At 41.8% G+C, this 18189-nt stretch overlaps 2 protein-coding genes across 6 annotated transcripts; both read left to right on the forward strand.

Annotated features, from left to right (window-relative positions):
- Positions 1-379: 379 nt before the first annotated feature.
- On the forward strand, positions 380-10150 carry LOC139562817 (zinc finger protein 143-like). Of its 5 annotated transcripts, none has more exons than XM_071380922.1 (16): positions 380-796; positions 1684-1796; positions 1932-2021; positions 2256-2351; positions 2525-2650; positions 3168-3361; positions 3485-3550; positions 3626-3739; positions 3862-3937; positions 4173-4298; positions 4490-4669; positions 4781-5008; positions 5806-5948; positions 8527-8682; positions 8935-9036; positions 9718-10150. In XM_071380922.1, the coding sequence occupies exons 2-16, from the start codon at positions 1691-1693 to the stop codon at positions 9796-9798; spliced, it is 1884 nt and encodes a 627-aa protein (XP_071237023.1). In that variant the 5' UTR covers positions 380-796; positions 1684-1690; the 3' UTR covers positions 9799-10150. The 5 variants fall into 5 exon arrangements, with proteins under 5 accessions (XP_071237023.1, XP_071237024.1, XP_071237025.1 ...); XM_071380923.1 differs by having other exon boundaries at positions 2268-2351; XM_071380920.1 differs by lacking the exon at positions 380-796 and having other exon boundaries at positions 829-1796.
- A 504-nt stretch (positions 10151-10654) lies between these two features.
- On the forward strand, positions 10655-18129 carry LOC139562992 (wee1-like protein kinase 1-A). Its single transcript, XM_071381215.1, has 10 exons — positions 10655-11578; positions 11903-12120; positions 12603-12669; positions 13401-13573; positions 13688-13956; positions 14049-14138; positions 14261-14346; positions 14437-14607; positions 14823-14968; positions 16760-18129. Exons 1-10 carry the CDS (start codon positions 11111-11113, stop codon positions 16911-16913), a joined length of 1842 nt encoding a protein of 613 aa, XP_071237316.1. The 5' UTR covers positions 10655-11110; the 3' UTR covers positions 16914-18129.
- Positions 18130-18189: the final 60 nt, after the last annotated feature.

Raw genomic sequence — 18189 nt, forward strand, 5'->3', positions numbered from 1 at the left:
TGACGTGTAATCTATTTAGAACTATGCAGCCAGCTAATTATAATTCTAGTTCATGTGCTACTATGGGATAGAAGGGTGTCATGTCCTCCTTGGCTAGCGTTGATCACTCCCACTAGTAGAGCTTTAGTGTCTACATTATCAGTGACCGATATGACTGCATACTGCGCAGCACGATATAGACGAACTAGAACGTGGCCATAAACTTGCTTCAAACTGCATATCGTTTTCCTGGTTCTGGTTCGTTTCAGTTAACAGACACTGCTGGCTAATGTCAATGTATATAAAATGCATTACAAATACCCTGGAGTTTTATTCAACTGCATTGCCCACATTACCTCGCTCGACTCTATGCTACCATGAGGCTTTGCGGTTCCAAAATGGCTGTGTAAAATGGCTGTGTCCAACTTCGAAAACGTTTTTGGGGATTATATTTGTTTCTTGTGCTGAACGAACAGCACTAATATCACGTATAATAACATAGGTGAGGTTAAATATTTTATTGGAAATCGCTTGAATTTACTTGCAAAGTTAAGCGGTCGCAATTGTGATCCAGAATGGCGTATGGAACGTACCCCAAAAGCAGAATGTGAAGAATTGATGGTTATGGGAGGTCACTAGTCAATGATTGAAATGACTTTGAACCAATGAGATTACTAGAAGCTTGCGTGACTGAAATATTTGCCAATCATCGGGGCAAGTGCTATCTTTGTACATGTTCCAGGGTGCGCGCACAGGAGAACATTTCCTGCCCTGATGCATGGTGGTCGAACCGAAGGGATTGTTGGAAATTTTAGAGGTTCGTATAAATGTGGTTTTACCCAGTGTGCCTTTCTACAGCCATATCCAGTTTGGGAGACGGAAGGGGATATCTGTGCTCGCCGTTTGATATTAGAAATATACTCCATTAAACCATAGTTTAAATCATGTATTGTCTAAAAAAATATATATTATTCGCTAGCCCACATGCTAATTAGCACTAGCAAATGATTTGTCCGCGTTCTTTACACTACTAACTGCTGCCTGCTAACTAGTTAACGTTAGCCGTTCGTTTAAGAGGCTAATTTATAAACTCGATTTCCCCATTGACTGTTTATTTAGCTAACTAACTTGCCCTTTCTCAACATTAACTAGTTTGCTAGTAGATACATGAATGACGAACTAGCTAGCTAACTTAGCTAACGTTAGTGAAATGATCACTGAGTGTCGGTTAGCTAACGCTAATCGAACAAAAACTGTTCTCAGCTAACGCTAGCTAGCTAACGTTTGTCTAATTTAGTTCGTTACCTATAGTTAGCTAGGTATAGGTAAAAAAAATACTAATCACATTCATAGTTGATACGGTAACGTGATGTCTGACACAGCTAGCTGAAGCTGCACTGTTGACTGCCCTATCAAGTTCCATCCAACTTGGCAACAACATGAACTGTTGAATCTGCGCTACTCCTATCAACTGTTGTACAACATGTCAGCTGGAAGCAGCTGGACGTTTGATTTGTATTATTAGTGTACATATGATCTAGTAATGCAACATACACTGCTATCCAATTGAATAAAGTGGGTCTTGTCGCATCCATAAATTATCTTTGTGCATCTGACTACAAGAGTTGTATGGAAAGTGACTGACTGCACCCAATGCAGCCACACACAGTGAATTTAACGTATGTGTGTGTGTTCGTCTGGCAGAGCGACAATGTTGTTGGCTCAGATTAACCGGGACTCCCAGGGCATTGCAGAGTTCCAAAATGCAGGTGGAGACACTCAGCAGGTCACCCTCTGTTTGGCAGAGACTGTTTCAGGTGAGTTCATCCATGCCTTTCCATTTATCGGTGGGGATTCTGCCAAGTTTCCAGCAAAGCAAAAAGTTACTTACACATGCTGTTATACATCTAGAGCCTGTTTTTTTTCTCCCTTGTGTCATTTGTGTTCAAAAGATGGCGATCAAATGGACATGGACACTGTGAGTTTACAGGCTGTGACCCTTGCAGATGGCTCTACAGCTTACATACAGCACAACCCTAAAGGTAACTCAAATGTCAATCATCTCCATAAACATACAGTAATGGAAAGTGGCCACGAAGGTATTGGCTTGACTAACAGTGAACACTACCCCATAAAGTAACCCCCCAAACGGTCTGACCATGTAGAAAGAGTTGCTAACCTTGCTTGGCCAAGTCATGACAGATTTCTTCTTTCTATTGATTATTAGCATGATTTAGTCCATTATTTGAAGAGAGCAGTCTGATTGAAGAGTGCAGTCTCCATTTCAGATGGAAAGTTCATGGATGGACAGGTCATTCAGCTGGAGGATGGATCTACTGCATATGTCCAACATGTATCGATGCCAAGAGCAGGTCTGTTTTCCTCTTAGCGATGTTAATTATTGCTGTGTTTTAATTAATCATTGCTTATTTTGTTTTTAATTTAGGCATTTTGTTTATTCATGTCACTATTCGCTTTAAGATTAAACTGTATTGTGATGGGAATAGTAATATAATATCAATATTTCCCCATTTTTACTTATCAGAGGAGGCCAACAGGTGGACAGGATCCCCTTTGTGTGATGTAATTGGAGGAGATGGTCTGAGACTTGAGGATGGTCAGGCTGTGCAGCTGGAAGATGGCACAACGGCTTACATCCACACACCAAAAGGTTTGTCTCAATCTTAAAGCTGCAACATGTAGCCTTTTAGGTGACCTGACCAAATTCACATAGAGATGAGAGTCATAGATCTGTCATTTCTCATTGAAAGCAAGTCTAATAAGTGGTAAATCTGTTCTATGTGCACTTTTTCTATGCTTCCCGATCTTAAGTTTAGCTTTTGCATCTTTTACTTTCGGTTTTGTACACATGCTTCAAACAGCTGAAAATACAATATTTTTTGTTATTGAAAATATATTTCAGAGATTAAGATGGTACAGTGATTCTCTACATTGCTTGTTTTGTCACATAAACTGAAATTAAGCAAATGTAATAATTTTAGCAACTAGGAAATGGTGGAGTGATTTCTGCATATTGCATCTTTTTAAGATTGTTGTAATCCCTTTGTCATTAAATGTGTTTTCACCCAGTGTTTCAATTTTTATGAGGAGAAATTTGGATGGGTAAATTAAAAATGAAAACAACTTTTTGCCAGAGGGTACTAAATTTCAATGAAACTCCCTCACAGATACATATGACCAGAATACCCTGCAGGCTGTTCAGCTGGAGGATGGCACCACAGCTTACATCCAGCACACAGTACAGATGCCCCAAACCAACACCATCCTGGCCATCCAGGCAGATGGAACAGTGTCAGACCTGAACGCTGATGGAACCCTCGACCAAGAGACCATCAACGTGCTGGAACAATACACCGCTAAGGTAGTTTGCTATTGACATTGTATCTTAACAGCTCATCAACTCAGCAGTATATGCCATTTTCAAATACCTTATCTGTGTTTGAGGTAAAATGGTCACTGGTTATTACCCCCTTTGTTTTCTCAGGTGGAAGCTGATGATGTCAACTCCGTACTGATGAGAGCTGAGCAAGATTGTGGTGTCCAGATGCAGGTACTATACTTCTCATGTTTATCTATGTCATATCATATTTACAACCAGTGTACATTGGATACATATTTCTTTCAGATTGTGCTTCAAAGGCAGAGTGGTCGTAGTTCCAGGGAGCAGCCTACAGAGAAATCTTTCCGCTGTGACTATGAGGGCTGTGGGAAACTCTACACAACAGCACACCATCTGAAGGTAAAGCACACTCACTCCCTGAAGGTGACTTGGGTTCTTGAATGTAGAATGAGTCAGACTCAACTGGTCCAAATGACTAATCTGTTAATCTTGTTTGATTTGCTCTTTTCTGACCTCTGCAGGTACATGAGAGGTACCACACAGGTGACCGGCCATATCTGTGTGATCATCTGGGTTGTGGAAAGAAGTTTGCTACAGGTAATAAACGACCTTCAGACTAATGCAAAGGTCCATAATCCTTTGAGATATGAAGCGGAGGAGCTCTAGGCATAAGTCACAGTAACATTGTTGTTGAAATGGCTAAGGAGATATCAGTTTCCTCAGTTTGAACAATTCCTCATTGTCTGAACAATGTCGGTCAGTGTGACTGTGATCCATTAAATGTACAGCACATGTTTCCAACTCAGCAAAATGTGTTTTTCCCCCCCAAAAGGGTATGGCCTGAAAAGCCACATCAGGACACACACTGGTGAGAAGCCTTATCGCTGCCAGGAAGTGCACTGTGCAAAGTCTTTCAAGACGTCAGGTGACCTCCAAAAGCACATCAGAACCCACACAGGTACAAAACTTGTCCAGAGTCAGACTTATACCTAGTCTTATCCCTACAAATGCAATCTACAGTGTACAGGTAGTTGTTGTTTTTGCCCTCGGATTTGGATTAGAAATCATGTGATAATGCTGTTTATAAATGATCTCAACCATGAATTTGAAGAGGTCTTGAACAAGCTCATCATCCCCTCTGTACTGTAGGCGAGAAGCCATTCATGTGCCCGTTTGAGGGGTGCGGGAGATCGTTTACTACCTCTAACATCAGGAAGGTGCACATTCGCACACACACAGGGGAGAGGCCTTACTACTGTGCAGAGCCTGGCTGTGGGCGAGCCTTTGCCAGTGCCACCAACTATAAGAACCATGTGAGGATCCACACAGGTATATAGTCCTTATGTTTCTCTTTATGTTAAAAGTCACACAACAACATTATTCAGTCCTTTTGTAGTGTGGCCTTTTACAGTGTTATTAATGAAATGGATGTATTTACAGGAGAGAAGCCTTACGTATGCACTGTCCCAGGCTGTGACAAGCGGTTCACAGAGTACTCCAGCCTTTACAAACACCACGTTGTCCACACACCATGCAAGCCCTACAACTGCAACCACTGTGGGAAGACCTACAAGCAGATCTCCACCCTGGCCATGCACAAACGCACAGCGCATAACGTCACAGAGCCCATTGAGGAAGAGCAGGAGGCCTACTATGAACCCCCTACAGGTCAGGCTTGGAAGTCAACACCACCTTACACATATGTATTAGTCATCAATGGATGACTTCATCTTATTTGTCTTTCCTCTCCTCTATTTTTTGGGGAGGAGAAAAAAAAGAACCCAACCTATGTGTACGAAGGTGTAACTAGTGGTGACCTAATAACCATAAACATACAGGTAACTGCCAAAACAAAGGAACCGCCAACATAGTGTCGTAATAGAACGTTGGGTCGCCAGAACCGCTTGAATGCGCCTTGGCATACAAGTGTCTATTTGAGGGATGTGACACCTTTTTTCCATGAAAAATTCCAGAATTTGGTGTTTTGTTGATGGTGGTGGAAAATGCTGTCTCAGGTGCCGCTCCAGAATCTCCCATAAGTTTACAATTTGATTGAGATCTGGTGACTGAGACACACATTTTAAACCCCCTATGCTCCTTTCAGACCCCTCTTTCAAAGTAACTGAGTATTCTTCTAGCCAAAGTAATGAGCATCTGGGTATTTTTTATACATGACCCCTAAGTATGATGGGATGTTTTTTAATTGCTTATATAACTCAAGAACCACACCTTTGTGGAAGAACCTGCTTTCAATATACTGTGTATCCCTAATTTACTCAAGCGTTTGCTTTTATTTTGGCAGTTACCTGTAGATTACCTCTAAAGTCTGACGTATCTGTTTAAAGGTTGACTCTTGATGAATCACTGACTGCTGTTATGCCCTTATCAGGACTGCAACCAGAGTAATGACTGAGTCACGAGACGATAATTGAGAAATGTCATTGTTGTTATTCCATGTGATTCAGAGGCCATCGATGATCCCTCAGTGAATTTTGCCCCGGTTGAGGAGGAAGAGGTGGAAGAGTCCTGTTCGGAACAGATGACTGAGACTGAGGCCATTGGTCAGCAGCATGTGCAGCTCATAACACACCCGGATGGAACTCAACAGGTTAGTATAAAATAAATGGAGTCTTCACACTTATTTAATTTCACCGGAGGTGTACCACACCCATATTTATAGACATAGGACAAGCATCAATTAGAGCAGTCTATACATATTTAAGTTGAAAGGGGATCTTTTTTGTGTGTGTGTACACACACATACAGTGCATTTGGAAAGTATTCAGACCCCATGACTTTTTCCACATTTTGTTACGTTACAGCCTTATTCTAAAATAGATTAAATCATTTTTTTGTCTCATCAATTTACACACAATACCCCATAATGACAAAGCAAAAACTTGTTTTTAGAAATCTAAAAAACAACTGATATTTTCAATTTATATAAATATTCAGACCCTTTACTCAGTACTTTGTTGAAGCACCTTTGGCAGCGATTACAGCCTTGAGTCTTAAGTATGACGCTACAAGCTTGGCACACCTATATTTGGGGTGTTCTTTCAATTCCACTCTGCATATCCTCTCAAGCTCTGTCAGGTTGGATGGGGTGCGTTGCTGTACAGCTATTTTCAGGTCACTCCAGAGATGTTCGATCGGGTTCAAGTCCGGGCTCTGGCTGTGCCACTCAAGGACATTCAGAGACTCCTGATTCGTCTTGGCTGTGTGCTAAGGGTTGTTGGAAGATTGCATTTAAAAAAATAAAAAAAAGTTATTTAAATAAGAAGTTCTTATTTCCAATGACGGCCAAACCCTAACCCGGACGATGCTGGGCCACTTGTGCACCGCCCTATGGGACTCCCAATCACGGCTGGTTGTGATACAGGCTGGAAACGAAACAGGGACTGTAGTGACGCCTCTAGCACTGAGATGCAGTGCCTTAGACCGCTGCGCCACTCGGCAGCCCCCGGGCAGGTTTTCATCAAGGATCTCTCTGTACTTTGCTCGGTTCACCTTCGCCTCGATCCTGACTTGTCTCCCAGTCCATGCCGCTAAAAAACATGCCCACAGCATGATTCTGCCACCACCATGCTTCACTGTAGGGATGGTGCCAGGTTTCTTCCGGACGTGACGCTTGGCATTCAGGTCAAAGAGTTCAATCTTGATTTCATTAGACCAGAGAATCTTGTTTCTCATGGTCTGAGAGTCTTTCGGTGCCTTTTGGCAAACTCCAAGCGGGCTGTCATGGAAGCCACTCCTTAGTAAAAGGCACGTCTGGCCACTACCATAAAGGCCTGATTGGTGGAGTGCTGCAGAGATGGTTGTCCTTCTGAAAGGTTCTCCCATCTCTACAGAGGAACTCTAGAGCTCTGTCAGAGTGGCCATCGGGTTCTTGGTCATCTCCCCGACCAAGGCCCTTCTCCCCCGATTGCTCAGAAAGAGTCTTGGTGGTTCCAAACTTCGCCCATTTAAGAATGATGGAGGCCACTGTGTTCTTTGGGACCTTCAATGCTGCAGAAATGTTTAGGTACCCTTCCCCAGATCTGTGCCTCGACACAATCCTGTCTCGGAGCTCTACGGACAATTCCTTCTACCTCATGGCTTGGTTTTTGCTCTGACATGCACTGTCAACTGTGGGACCTTATATATATATATATATATATAGACAGACAGGTGTGTGCCTTTCCAAATCATGTCCAATCAATTGAATTTACCACAGGTGGACTCCAGTCAAGTTGTGGAAACGTCTCAAGGATGATCAATGGAAACAGGATGCACCCGAGCTCAATTTCGAGTCGCATAGCAAAGGGTCTGAATACTTATATGAATAAGGTATTTCTGTTATTTTTAATAAAGCTGTTTTCGCTTTGCCATTATGGGGAATTGTGTGTAGGTTGCTTAGGTTAGGTTTTTTAAATCCATTTTAGAATAAGGCTGTAACGTAACAAAGTGTGGAAAAGTCAAGAGGTCTGTATACTTTCCGAAGGCAATATATATATTTATTGATTGAATATTATAACTGTGTAGACATTTATATCAGGTAGACAAAACGTATGTTAATACCCAACAGTAGTTGCAATAATAAAAAATGAATCAGATGGCATTCACAGGAAATGGCTTAAAGGATGGAAACGTTGTTTGTGAATAAAGGTGCGTGGTGGAGCTTATGCGTGTGCAGGCTCTATTTATTTTATACCTAGTTTTTTTTGGCCCTGCACCACACTGAAGGATGTGCATTTGATCACACTTCACTACCCAACAGGTTAGCAAATACTAAACTAGAATGAGCATATTCAGTCTATTTCTATGTTACCTCTCTTAATTAATGTCTCAAAAACCTCATTTATCCCCCTACATCTGCACACCTCTATACCCATGGCACCATACACACCATACATGTTTACATGCACGCTAATAACTGATTATGACAGAGGGCCAAGTATGGCATTAGTTGTGTAAACACCTAACTATGCTGATCTTAATCTGTGTATTGTCATAATCGAAATAAGCATATACAAATTAAAACACCCTTGTTTTGAATGATTAGGACATGTAAACAGCTCAATCGGCATTCCAGCAATGTATTTGATCTGCGCATGTGCCAGTACTGCAAGCCTCTCTTATGCGCGAGTGAAGTGAGTTTGGAAAAACTGAAAGTATGCACCTTAAACATGCCTTTTCATTCCCAGGTCAGTATCTCGCAGGCTGACATGCAGGCGTTGGGGGAAACAATTACCATGGTAACCAGTGATGGCACCACCTTCACGGTTCCTTCCCATGAAATGCTTAATGCAGATGGAACACATTCAGTCACCATGGTAGCAGCAGATGGTACAGAAGAGCAGGTGAGTTTTACTAAAACTTTACCACCATGATCTGAAAACCCCAATTTGTCCCTGTGTTTAGTTCTGTTCGATACCTTAACAGTGACAGAACTAGAATGATGACTAGTGATTATATTTCTATCAACACACCCACAGCAAACACCAATAGAACTGGGTACTTTCCACTTAAAGGGCAAAACCCCCTCTTCAGACTTGTGATGCGTTTTGGACTTCAGGTCTTAATACATTTTGGACCTCTTTCCCCCTCCCCAGGTGGCCATTGATTTGGCCTCCTTTCAGGGCATGCAGACAGAGGAGGGGGTTCACCCTGTCACTCTGTTAGCCACCTCAAACGGCACACAGATCGCTGTCCAGGTAGGGGACTCCCTCTGACACAAAACACCAAATATTGCAACATTAAGAGACAAGCAGGGCACACAATATATTCCCATTGGATGCTGAGAAGCATAACGAGTTCAAATGACACTGCAGTAGCTTTAACAAACAGCTGTTTGTTAACCTAACTCACAGCCTTATAAAGAAGTACAGTGCATTCTATTGTAGTCACTGAGCTGGCCTATAGCAGTGTCAATCTGAGATCAGGCCTCTTTTTGTATTGACCATCACTAAGGGTCTTATTCAGTCTTGAGGTACATGTGTTTTAGGAACTCTGCATCTCTCCTGTCTATTCCAAAGACTACTAACTATTCCTGACAAATCCATTGGTAAATAGAAACCATAACATTCAGTGTGTTGGTATTCAACGATCACATCAGTCGTTCCATTGTGATGTTAATACAAGGTGTTTTAAGTAAATAAGGTTAGTCTTGACTCATCCCTGTAGACTCCACCCAGTCAGTCTGCTATGTAGGTTTGCTTCCCTTTGACGCCTACATGAGCTACTGTTTACTGCAATGGGAGGAGCCTTAGTTTTTAAACGAAAGTATCTAATGACAAGAGATGTTGTATTATGTTACTTACACCTGATCACACCATCAATTTCGCATAAATAATATTGTTTTCTCACTGTGTGATTTCAACCTTTGTGTTTCTTAGCTCAGTGAACAACCTTCACTCGAAGAAGCCATCAGGATAGCATCAAGAATACAACAGGGAGAGATGGGATTGGACGATTAGATAAGCCTTTCAGTACTATGACTTCTATTGAAATATTTCACGAGAACAAGATATTGTTCTTAAATCAAACATGAAATTCTTTATTAACATTTGTAAATAGACATTTTGATATGGCTGCACAAAGAGTCTGTAATGCTGAAACATCCATGAGTGAGATGTGTGTTGCTGCATGAATGAGATAAAGAAATGTAATGTGTTTTTGGACTTTTCGTACCATTTTTCCATGTGTGAATATTGTATTCTGTGTATATACAGTAAATAGCCAATGTTTTGAATCCAGCATATATTTTAACTTTGAATATGTACAAATAATGGATACACATTGGTTGTTAAATAAAACAGTAAAATTCTATATATTTTCACATTGTTTTTGTGATAATGTTGTGGATTTATCATCTGAAATCTACTTGATTACTTTTGAAACAGGATATTGTTTAGTATTTTATTAGATTTTTTTGTATGTAAGACCCAGTATATTTGTTTATAGCAAGTGCTTAAAATGTCTACCACATATTTACGTTGGACAATTCTTATCAATTTAAGATTTCTGGGAATATTGGCTTTTTGTTAAATACTTAATGATATACCAAGAAGCAATTTCAGAAAGGATCAGTGTCTCTTGTGAATGCTAGAAGATTAGCTGATAAGATCAAGGGCAATGAATTACAATACAGAACAATGGGGACTAATGTTGCGGACAAATTAATTAAAAGCGTCAAAGGATAAAAAAAAAAAAAAAATTCTCCAAGGATTCAAATCGTGCCAAAGTGACGTGCATGTCAAAAGTCCAATTAGTGACGTAAAACTGCTTCGAATGATGTAACGCCCGCGTTTCAAACTTCAGGAATGTGTTCTCATTGGCTGAAGATTGGAATCTTTTTTTTTGTTGGAATAATTCTGCCAACGGTCGCGGGAAGCAAAGCAGTATTGGCAGAAAAAATTGTGACAATATTTCGGGTAAACAAACAGTCGACTGGAGTATTTTCACAGCTAGACACAAGTACTAAATTCGTTTTTTTGTAGTAAATAAGCGCTCAGCATAATATATCGTGTGTTTGCCAGTACGGTGTGCTCCTCATGGGACGAAGCTAACGCCTTACCGTGTTACTGTAGTTAGCTAACCGTTTTAACGTATTTGCAAAGTTAGTGAGCGAACGTTGATTTATTTAGCCACGTCATTTTGGATTACAAATTGACTCAAGATTGTAGCGCCATGGGCACACGGATGTCAAGCTACTCGGGATAATTTGAAAACGATTTGGCTAACTAGCCACTTTTACGTTATAGCCAACTTTACTGCGCCTGGGAAGTGATGAGTTTCAGTTGCCGAATGTTCATCGGTACGTCCCCGAAGATGGGACCTATTCGACAGAGACTAGACTTTAACCAGAGTGACGGAGAGGACGATTGCAACAACAGCATTGGAGCCGAGTCGAGTCTCGCCGAAATGGACTCTCCAGTGCCATCGCCGAGACAGAACTCCTACTTAAATCAAGACGTCTGTAACAGCACCATGAAGACCGCTACCGCGGAGGATCAAGTTGAACATTGGGATGAGGAGGGATTTGGATGTCTTTTCCCCCTAAAATCCCCAGGGACTGACTTGATGAAGGGGTCACATTCTCCGAGAAAAGGGGCCCGGCCCTACTACAACAATTCGTCCCCGGAATTTCACTACAATCAGGAGGACGGGAGCTCTCCCATTCCCGGTTGTCCCGACACACCGCCCCATAAAACCTTCAGAAAACTCCGGCTATTTGATGTCCCCCACACACCTAAGGTTAACTACAATAACATGTTATTGTTTTCAAATGATTCTATCAGATCCACAATGTAAGATCAAATTAACTTTATAAAGTTTTCAGCCAGCGATAACCAGCCACAGTGCAATATGACTGATTTATTTCTGTCTTCAACATGTTTGAACATGAGAAGACTGAATAGTTTGATTATATTACCATTTGTTTCAGGCAATGGGATAGTTGAGTTTACCCTAAATCATTGATCTCCTTGTGACTTGTTTTCCGTATTTGTATTCATATGACCCTCACCAACCATACACATGTTATTCTTATCTAATGCAATGTTTTGTTTTCCCTTTCAGAGTCTGTTGTCCAGAGCCAGGGCAGTGGCCATAGGATCCACAGTCTGCCTGGTAGGAGTAGGTGTCAACATGAATGGGGAGTCAACAGGAAGACCACACACAGACAGCAGGAGTAGACCGGCACCCATGATCAACATCAATCCATTCACCCCTGACTCATTACTGATCCAGAGAGCAACGTTACAAAGGAACAACCGAAAGAGATCACAGAGGAATGAGTAAGAGAAGCACATTGTACTGATGTCATTATTTACCAGGTGTAACATTGGGATTTTGTGGGACTGGGACTTCAGTTTCTACTGACCTCAAACTCCATTTCCTCTTTATACTCTCCAATATCCTAAGGTAGTTGTGGAACTCAAAAGTAGTTGCAGTTAGTGTTGTAAAGTAGATCATATTTTACTACCATGCCACAACTCAAGTTCCTTTTATGACTATTATACAAAAAAAATAAGCATGTAAGAATTGGGAGATTCGTATTTCTGTCGGTGTAAATGGAGCATGGTCTATTCTTAGTTGACAATAGATTCAGACATGCTTCTAGATCTAGTGTGCATTAAATCTGTTGACTATTGCATGCTTGTTGGCAGCAACCCAAAGCCACATGGTTACACTCAATGTGCACTTGTAGGGATTGCCTGCCCTCCAGTGGTTGGAATGTTATATAACACACTTTGTTTACTATCCTTTGTCTCTAAAGCTCATGTGGAGAGGACATGGAAGCCAGTGATGCGGAGTGTGAAGAGGACATCATTCCACCATCAAAGGTACATTTTTGTAATTACAAATATAGGTTTTACTTTTACGGCAACTGCTTCGGCCTCTGACCGCAATGCACCACAGGGTAGTGCATACGGCACAGTACATCACCAAGGCCAAGCTTCCTGCCATCCAGGACCTCTATACCAGGTGGTGTCAGAGGAAGGCCCTAAAAATTGTCAAAGACTCCAGCCACCCTAGTCATAGACTGTTCTCTCTGCTACCGCACAGCAAGCGGTACCGGAGTGCCAAGTCTAGTTCCAAGAGGCTTTTAAACAGCTTCTACCCCCAAGCCATAAGACTCCTGAACATCTAATCAAATGGCTACCCAGACTATTTGCATTTCCCCCCCCTTCTACGCTGCTGATACTCTGTTATTATCTATGCCTAGTCACTTTAATAACTATACCTACATGTTCATATTACCTCTACACCGGTGCCCCCTGCACATTGATTCTGTACAGGTACCCCCTGTATATAGCCCCGCTATTGTTATTTTCTGCTACTCTTTAATTATTTGTTCATATCTCACTTTTGGGGGGGGGGGGGGGTATTTTGTTAACTGCTTTGTTGGTGAAGGGCTTGTAAGTAAGTGTTTCACTGTAAGGTCTACTACACCTGTTGTATTTGGCGCATGTGACAAATAAAATGTGGTTTATTACACACACACACACACACACTGATACACACACACTGTACTTTAGATAAGTGTCTAAGCAACTCTGTCCTTTTCTTGCAGAGAATGACTCTTCTGGATAGCAACATGATGTCAAGATATGCCACAGAGTTTCATGAGCTGGAGAAGATAGGATCTGGGGAGTTTGGCTCTGTCTTCAAATGTGTGAAAAGACTCGATGGCTGCATCTATGCCATCAAACGCTCAAAGAAGCCCCTCGCTGGATCTGTAGACGAGTAAGAGAATCCCTTGGATTTTGAAAAGCTGACAATCCAAGTGTAAATTTAAACGACTTGTTGACCTTAATGCTATGCCATTTTTGTTCTAATATTGTGTTCTGTTTTCCTCAGACAGAATGCACTCCGGGAGGTGTACGCCCACGCGGTCTTGGGACAGCACCCCCATGTGGTGAGGTACTACTCTGCCTGGTCAGAGGACGACCACATGCTCATACAGAATGAGTACTGTAACGGCGGCACACTGGCAGACGTGGTCACAGAGAACTACAGAACCATGCGCTTCTTCTCTGAGCTGGACCTCAAGGACCTTCTCCTTCAGGTGGCCCGTGGACTGAAGTACATTCACTCCACCTCTCTGGTTCACATGGACATCAAGCCAAGTAAGTAGCTGCAGAGTTTTGCATACAGCTCAGCTATTGAAATCATTTAAAATATTTATGATTAAACACTTGCCGTGCTTTACTTTTCTCAGGCAACATCTTCTTATCCCGGAGGACTGTGGTGTGTGTCGATCAATTTGACGATGATGAAGGACCAAATACAAATGTTGTTTACAAAATAGGTACTTCAACAAAAAAAATCTAATAGAAAACATCATGCAAATGAAACAAGCTAATAATTGAGTGTAGTTGTCAACTAGGCAGCTGGATTCTGATGTTTTTTTGTGTTGTATTTTTACCACAGGTGATCTTGGCCATGTGACCAGAATGGACAATCCTCAAGTTGAAGAAGGGGACAGCAGGTACCTGGCCAATGAAGTCTTACAAGAGGTAATTGAAAAACTCCTCCCCATACAACCTCATTTGTTAAATTATCCAAAATCATGTGACGTAACAAAACTGAACCAATGCGTTTTTCAGGACTACAGAAACCTCACCAGGGCAGATATTTTTTCCCTAGCACTGACTGTGATCAGTGCCTCAGGAGCTGAACCACTCCCAACTAATGGTGACAAGTGGCATGACATCAGACAAGGAAAACTACCTGCGATACCTCAAGTCCTCTCACAGGAATTCCCAAGTTTACTGAAGGTATGACTAGAAACGACCAGGGGTGCTTACCAAATGGTACACTTTCCCTACATAGTACGCATATTTGACCTGAGCCTTGGTCGAAAGTAGTGCACTATAAAGGGTTTAGGGTGCCATGTTGGATGCAGTGCTTCATTCTGTAATGGTGGTTTGTGTGCAGGACAGGCAGTAGTAATAATGTTTAATTAGTGGTATTAATGTATTGTGTGCTGCAGTTGATGATCCACCCTGACCCTGCCAGTAGGCCGTCTGCCTCTTCCCTCACCAAGCACCCCGTCCTCCTCACTGCCTCCCGCATGAGCGCTGACCAGCTCCGTGTGGAACTCAACGCAGAGAAGTTCAAAAATGCACTACTGCAGAAGTACGTACCCTCTTCATATGTCATGTCTCAAGGCTTTCCTTCCTTTTTCATTTATCATATCATAAGTAGGACTGTTAGGGATAATACTACGATATAGTGTTTGTTTTGTGAAGAAATTAAGTGATGCTACCTACCGTAATTTACGGACTATAAGCCGCTACTTTTTCCCACGCTTTGAACCTCGCGGCTTATACAATGACGCTAATTTATGGATTTTTTCCGCAATATTCATGCCGCCAAAAAACTGAGCACCGTCACATAATGTGACATAAATCGAGCGCGCTCAAACTTTCCATCATTCTGATTACGGTAGTCATTTTGTCACCCTCATCATGGCAAAGACACGGAGAAATGCATATGATGCAGCTTTCAATTTGAAGGCGATCGATCTGGCTGTTGGAAAAGGAAATAGAGCTGCTGCACGGGAGCTTGGCCTTAATGAGTCGATGAAAAGACGTTGGAAACAGCAGCGTGAGGAACTGACTCAGTGCAAAAAGACAACAAAAGCTTTGAGGGAAGAAAAGCAGATGGCCCGAACTAGAAATAAATTCATTAGGCCTTAATGAATTTCACATGACTGGGCAGAGGCGTTTTTATATTTTTGTTTAGTATGTTTAGCCATAAATGTAATTGTTTAAAACCTGGATGTTTTGTCATTTTATGAATCATGTCTTACCTTGTTTCAAAGTAGCCTAGCCAAAAAATCTGACCATAGAAATGTTGACGGAATTATTTTGTAAACACTTCCTCATATGCCATTGAAACCAGCGTTTATCTCATGTTCTAACAACTTTCTTTCGTTGTCCGTTAGCCAAAAGCACAATACTCATATTAGCAACCCATGCTAGTTGTTACATCAGTAGTCATATTAGCAACCCATGCTAGTTGTTGCATCAATAGTCATGTTAGCAACCCATGCTAGTTGTTGCATCAGTAGTAATATTAGCAACCCATGCTAGTTTGTGCGCCAATAGTCATATTAGCAACCCGTGCTAGTTGTTGCGTCAGTAGTCATATTAGCAACCCGTGCTAGTTGTTGCATCAGTAGTCATATTAGTCGATGATAAGACGTTGGAAACAGCAGCGTGAGGAACTGACTAAGTGCAAAAAGACAACAAAAGCTTTCAGAGGGAAGAAAAGCAGATGGCCCGAACTAGAAAATGAGCTTGAAGACTGGGTCAACACACAGAGAGCAGACGGCCGAGGTGTTTCAACTGTGCAGATCCGACTGAAAGCCAAAACAATCGCCACCGCAATGAAGTTTGAGGATTTTAGAGGTGGACCATCGTGGTGTCTAAGATTTATGAGACGTAAAGTCCTGTCCATCAGGGTACGGACGAGTCTGTGTCAGCAGCTCCCTCCCGACTACGAGGAAAAAGTTTCAAACTTCCGCAAATTCACTGATGCAAAGATAGCGGCGCTTTCCATCCGCCCGCACGACATCATAAATATGGATGAGGTTCCTCTGACGTTTGACCTGCCTCTCACTCGGACTGTCAACAGGAAATGCGAATCATCCGTCACGCTGAAAACAACTGGGCATGAAAAAACGCAAAGTTCATTTGTTTCAATGTACCGGTAGGCACCTGCGGCTTATAGACATGTGCCGCTTATTTATGTACAAAATACATATTATTTAAAAATTCAGTGGGTGCGGCTTATATTCAGGTGCGCTTAATAGTCCGGAAATTACGGTACTCTTTAATGGTTCAGGAATCCATTTCAGATGTAATTACTATTTTCTTGGTAGTTATGAATGGCTTCTCTAACAATGCGTTTGTCCTCGTGCAGGGAGCTGAAGAAGGCCCAGCAGGCCAAAGTAGCCGCAGAGGAGAAGGTTCTGATCTCTGATAGGGTCCTGACACGCTCCACCCTCCAGTCCAGCAGGAGCTCCAGGCTCATCGGCAAGAAGATGAACCGCTCAGTCAGCCTGACCATCTACTGAGCGGGCCAACTGCCAACACAAATGGGTATCATACAGGGTCGTATTCACTAGACACGACATGGGGGGGGAAACCAGGCCAAAACGGAGTGGGACTACCTGAAATTGTCCAATTAGAAATGCTTGTTTTTTGTTGCAAAACTTTTTCCTACTGTGTGCTCTAATGAATACGACCCTGGTTGCACTCAACAGGGAACTGGGCAAGCCTCCCTAGGCAGACATGGAGAGATGGGCTTCAGAGTGTCATAACCAACTATGATAGTTCTTACTGTTTGGCACTTGGAAAGGGTTAGTAAGACAATGGACAAAAATTATTTGACTAAAGAGTGAAAGGGTTGTTACCTTCCCAAGCACTTGGCATGTTCTGGCAATTTCTATTCAATAACAAAGCCGATATTTGTTTTTAATGAAATGTGGGCGCATGCTAGAACATTCTGTAGGCAGTGTGAGGGTTTGGGATGGTGTGATACAAATTTGCGCCTTAGTCTGTTATACCTGATGTCAGGTAGTGGAACTGGACCATTGACTAGGAATGATACAATGAGCACTTTGAACTTGCCTTATGCAAACTGTTTTGCTCATTTGGTAGAGCATGGCGCTTGTAATGCCAGAGTTGTGGGTTCTATTCTCACGGGGGACCAGTACGGGGGAAAAAGTATGAAAATGTATGCACTAAGTTGCTCGAGTAAGAGTGTCTGCTAAATGTAAAAGTGCATACTGCTGCTATACATGTTGGTTTGTCTTGAACTGTAGTGGAGTTCAGTGAATTTATCAATTCCATTCAGATGTTTAGAATAGTTTCAGTAATCAATCTCTTCTGTAAAACATGGTGTTTCAATGTGTTGCATCTGTAATACATTTCCTATCTGAAGTTCATTATGTACTGAGTTGTGTACACTGATTGTTTAAGATGTTTTACTCATGTTAATTATTCATGATGAGTCATCCAATCTGTGTAATGGGTTGGTCAAAGTGGATCATTGTGTCAAGCCCTGGTGTCATTTATTTTATATATGATGCATGGAGCCACTGGACAATTGTTTTAGTAAAGTCAGTATTTTAAGCTTGCACTTAACTTCTGTTCAAAACCTATCGCAACTGTAGCATTATTGACTCATTTACATTTGTACATGTTTTACAACGATGTAGGTTATTTTGACCGCTATTGGTTTCATGTTATTTGTTCAAATTTTAATAAATTCACTCCTGATAATATGGATGCCTTGGAACTGTCATGTTTGTGGATGGATGTTTCTGTAAACAAAAACAACTGGCACTA

This window comes from Salvelinus alpinus, chromosome 33 (genome assembly GCF_045679555.1).
Source record: "Salvelinus alpinus chromosome 33, SLU_Salpinus.1, whole genome shotgun sequence".
Classification (NCBI taxonomy): Eukaryota; Metazoa; Chordata; class Actinopteri; order Salmoniformes; family Salmonidae; genus Salvelinus; species Salvelinus alpinus.

Bases quoted from the DNA above. Each gene is read 5' to 3' on its own strand.
- LOC139562817 (XM_071380920.1), top strand. From the start codon at position 1,661: ATGTGTGTGTGTTCGTCTGGCAGAGCGACAATGTTGTTGGCTCAGATT. The intron at 2,651-3,167 runs GTTTGTCTCAAT...ACTCCCTCACAG, and splicing joins TTACATCCACACACCAAAAG to ATACATATGACCAGAATACC. The intron at 5,949-8,526 runs GTTAGTATAAAA...TTTCATTCCCAG, and splicing joins ACCCGGATGGAACTCAACAG to GTCAGTATCTCGCAGGCTGA.
- LOC139562992 (XM_071381215.1), top strand. From the start codon at position 11,111: ATGAGTTTCAGTTGCCGAATGTTCATCGGTACGTCCCCGAAGATGGGA. The intron at 12,121-12,602 runs GTAAGAGAAGCA...TTGTCTCTAAAG, and splicing joins AAGAGATCACAGAGGAATGA to CTCATGTGGAGAGGACATGG. The intron at 14,347-14,436 runs GTAATTGAAAAA...TGCGTTTTTCAG, and splicing joins CCAATGAAGTCTTACAAGAG to GACTACAGAAACCTCACCAG.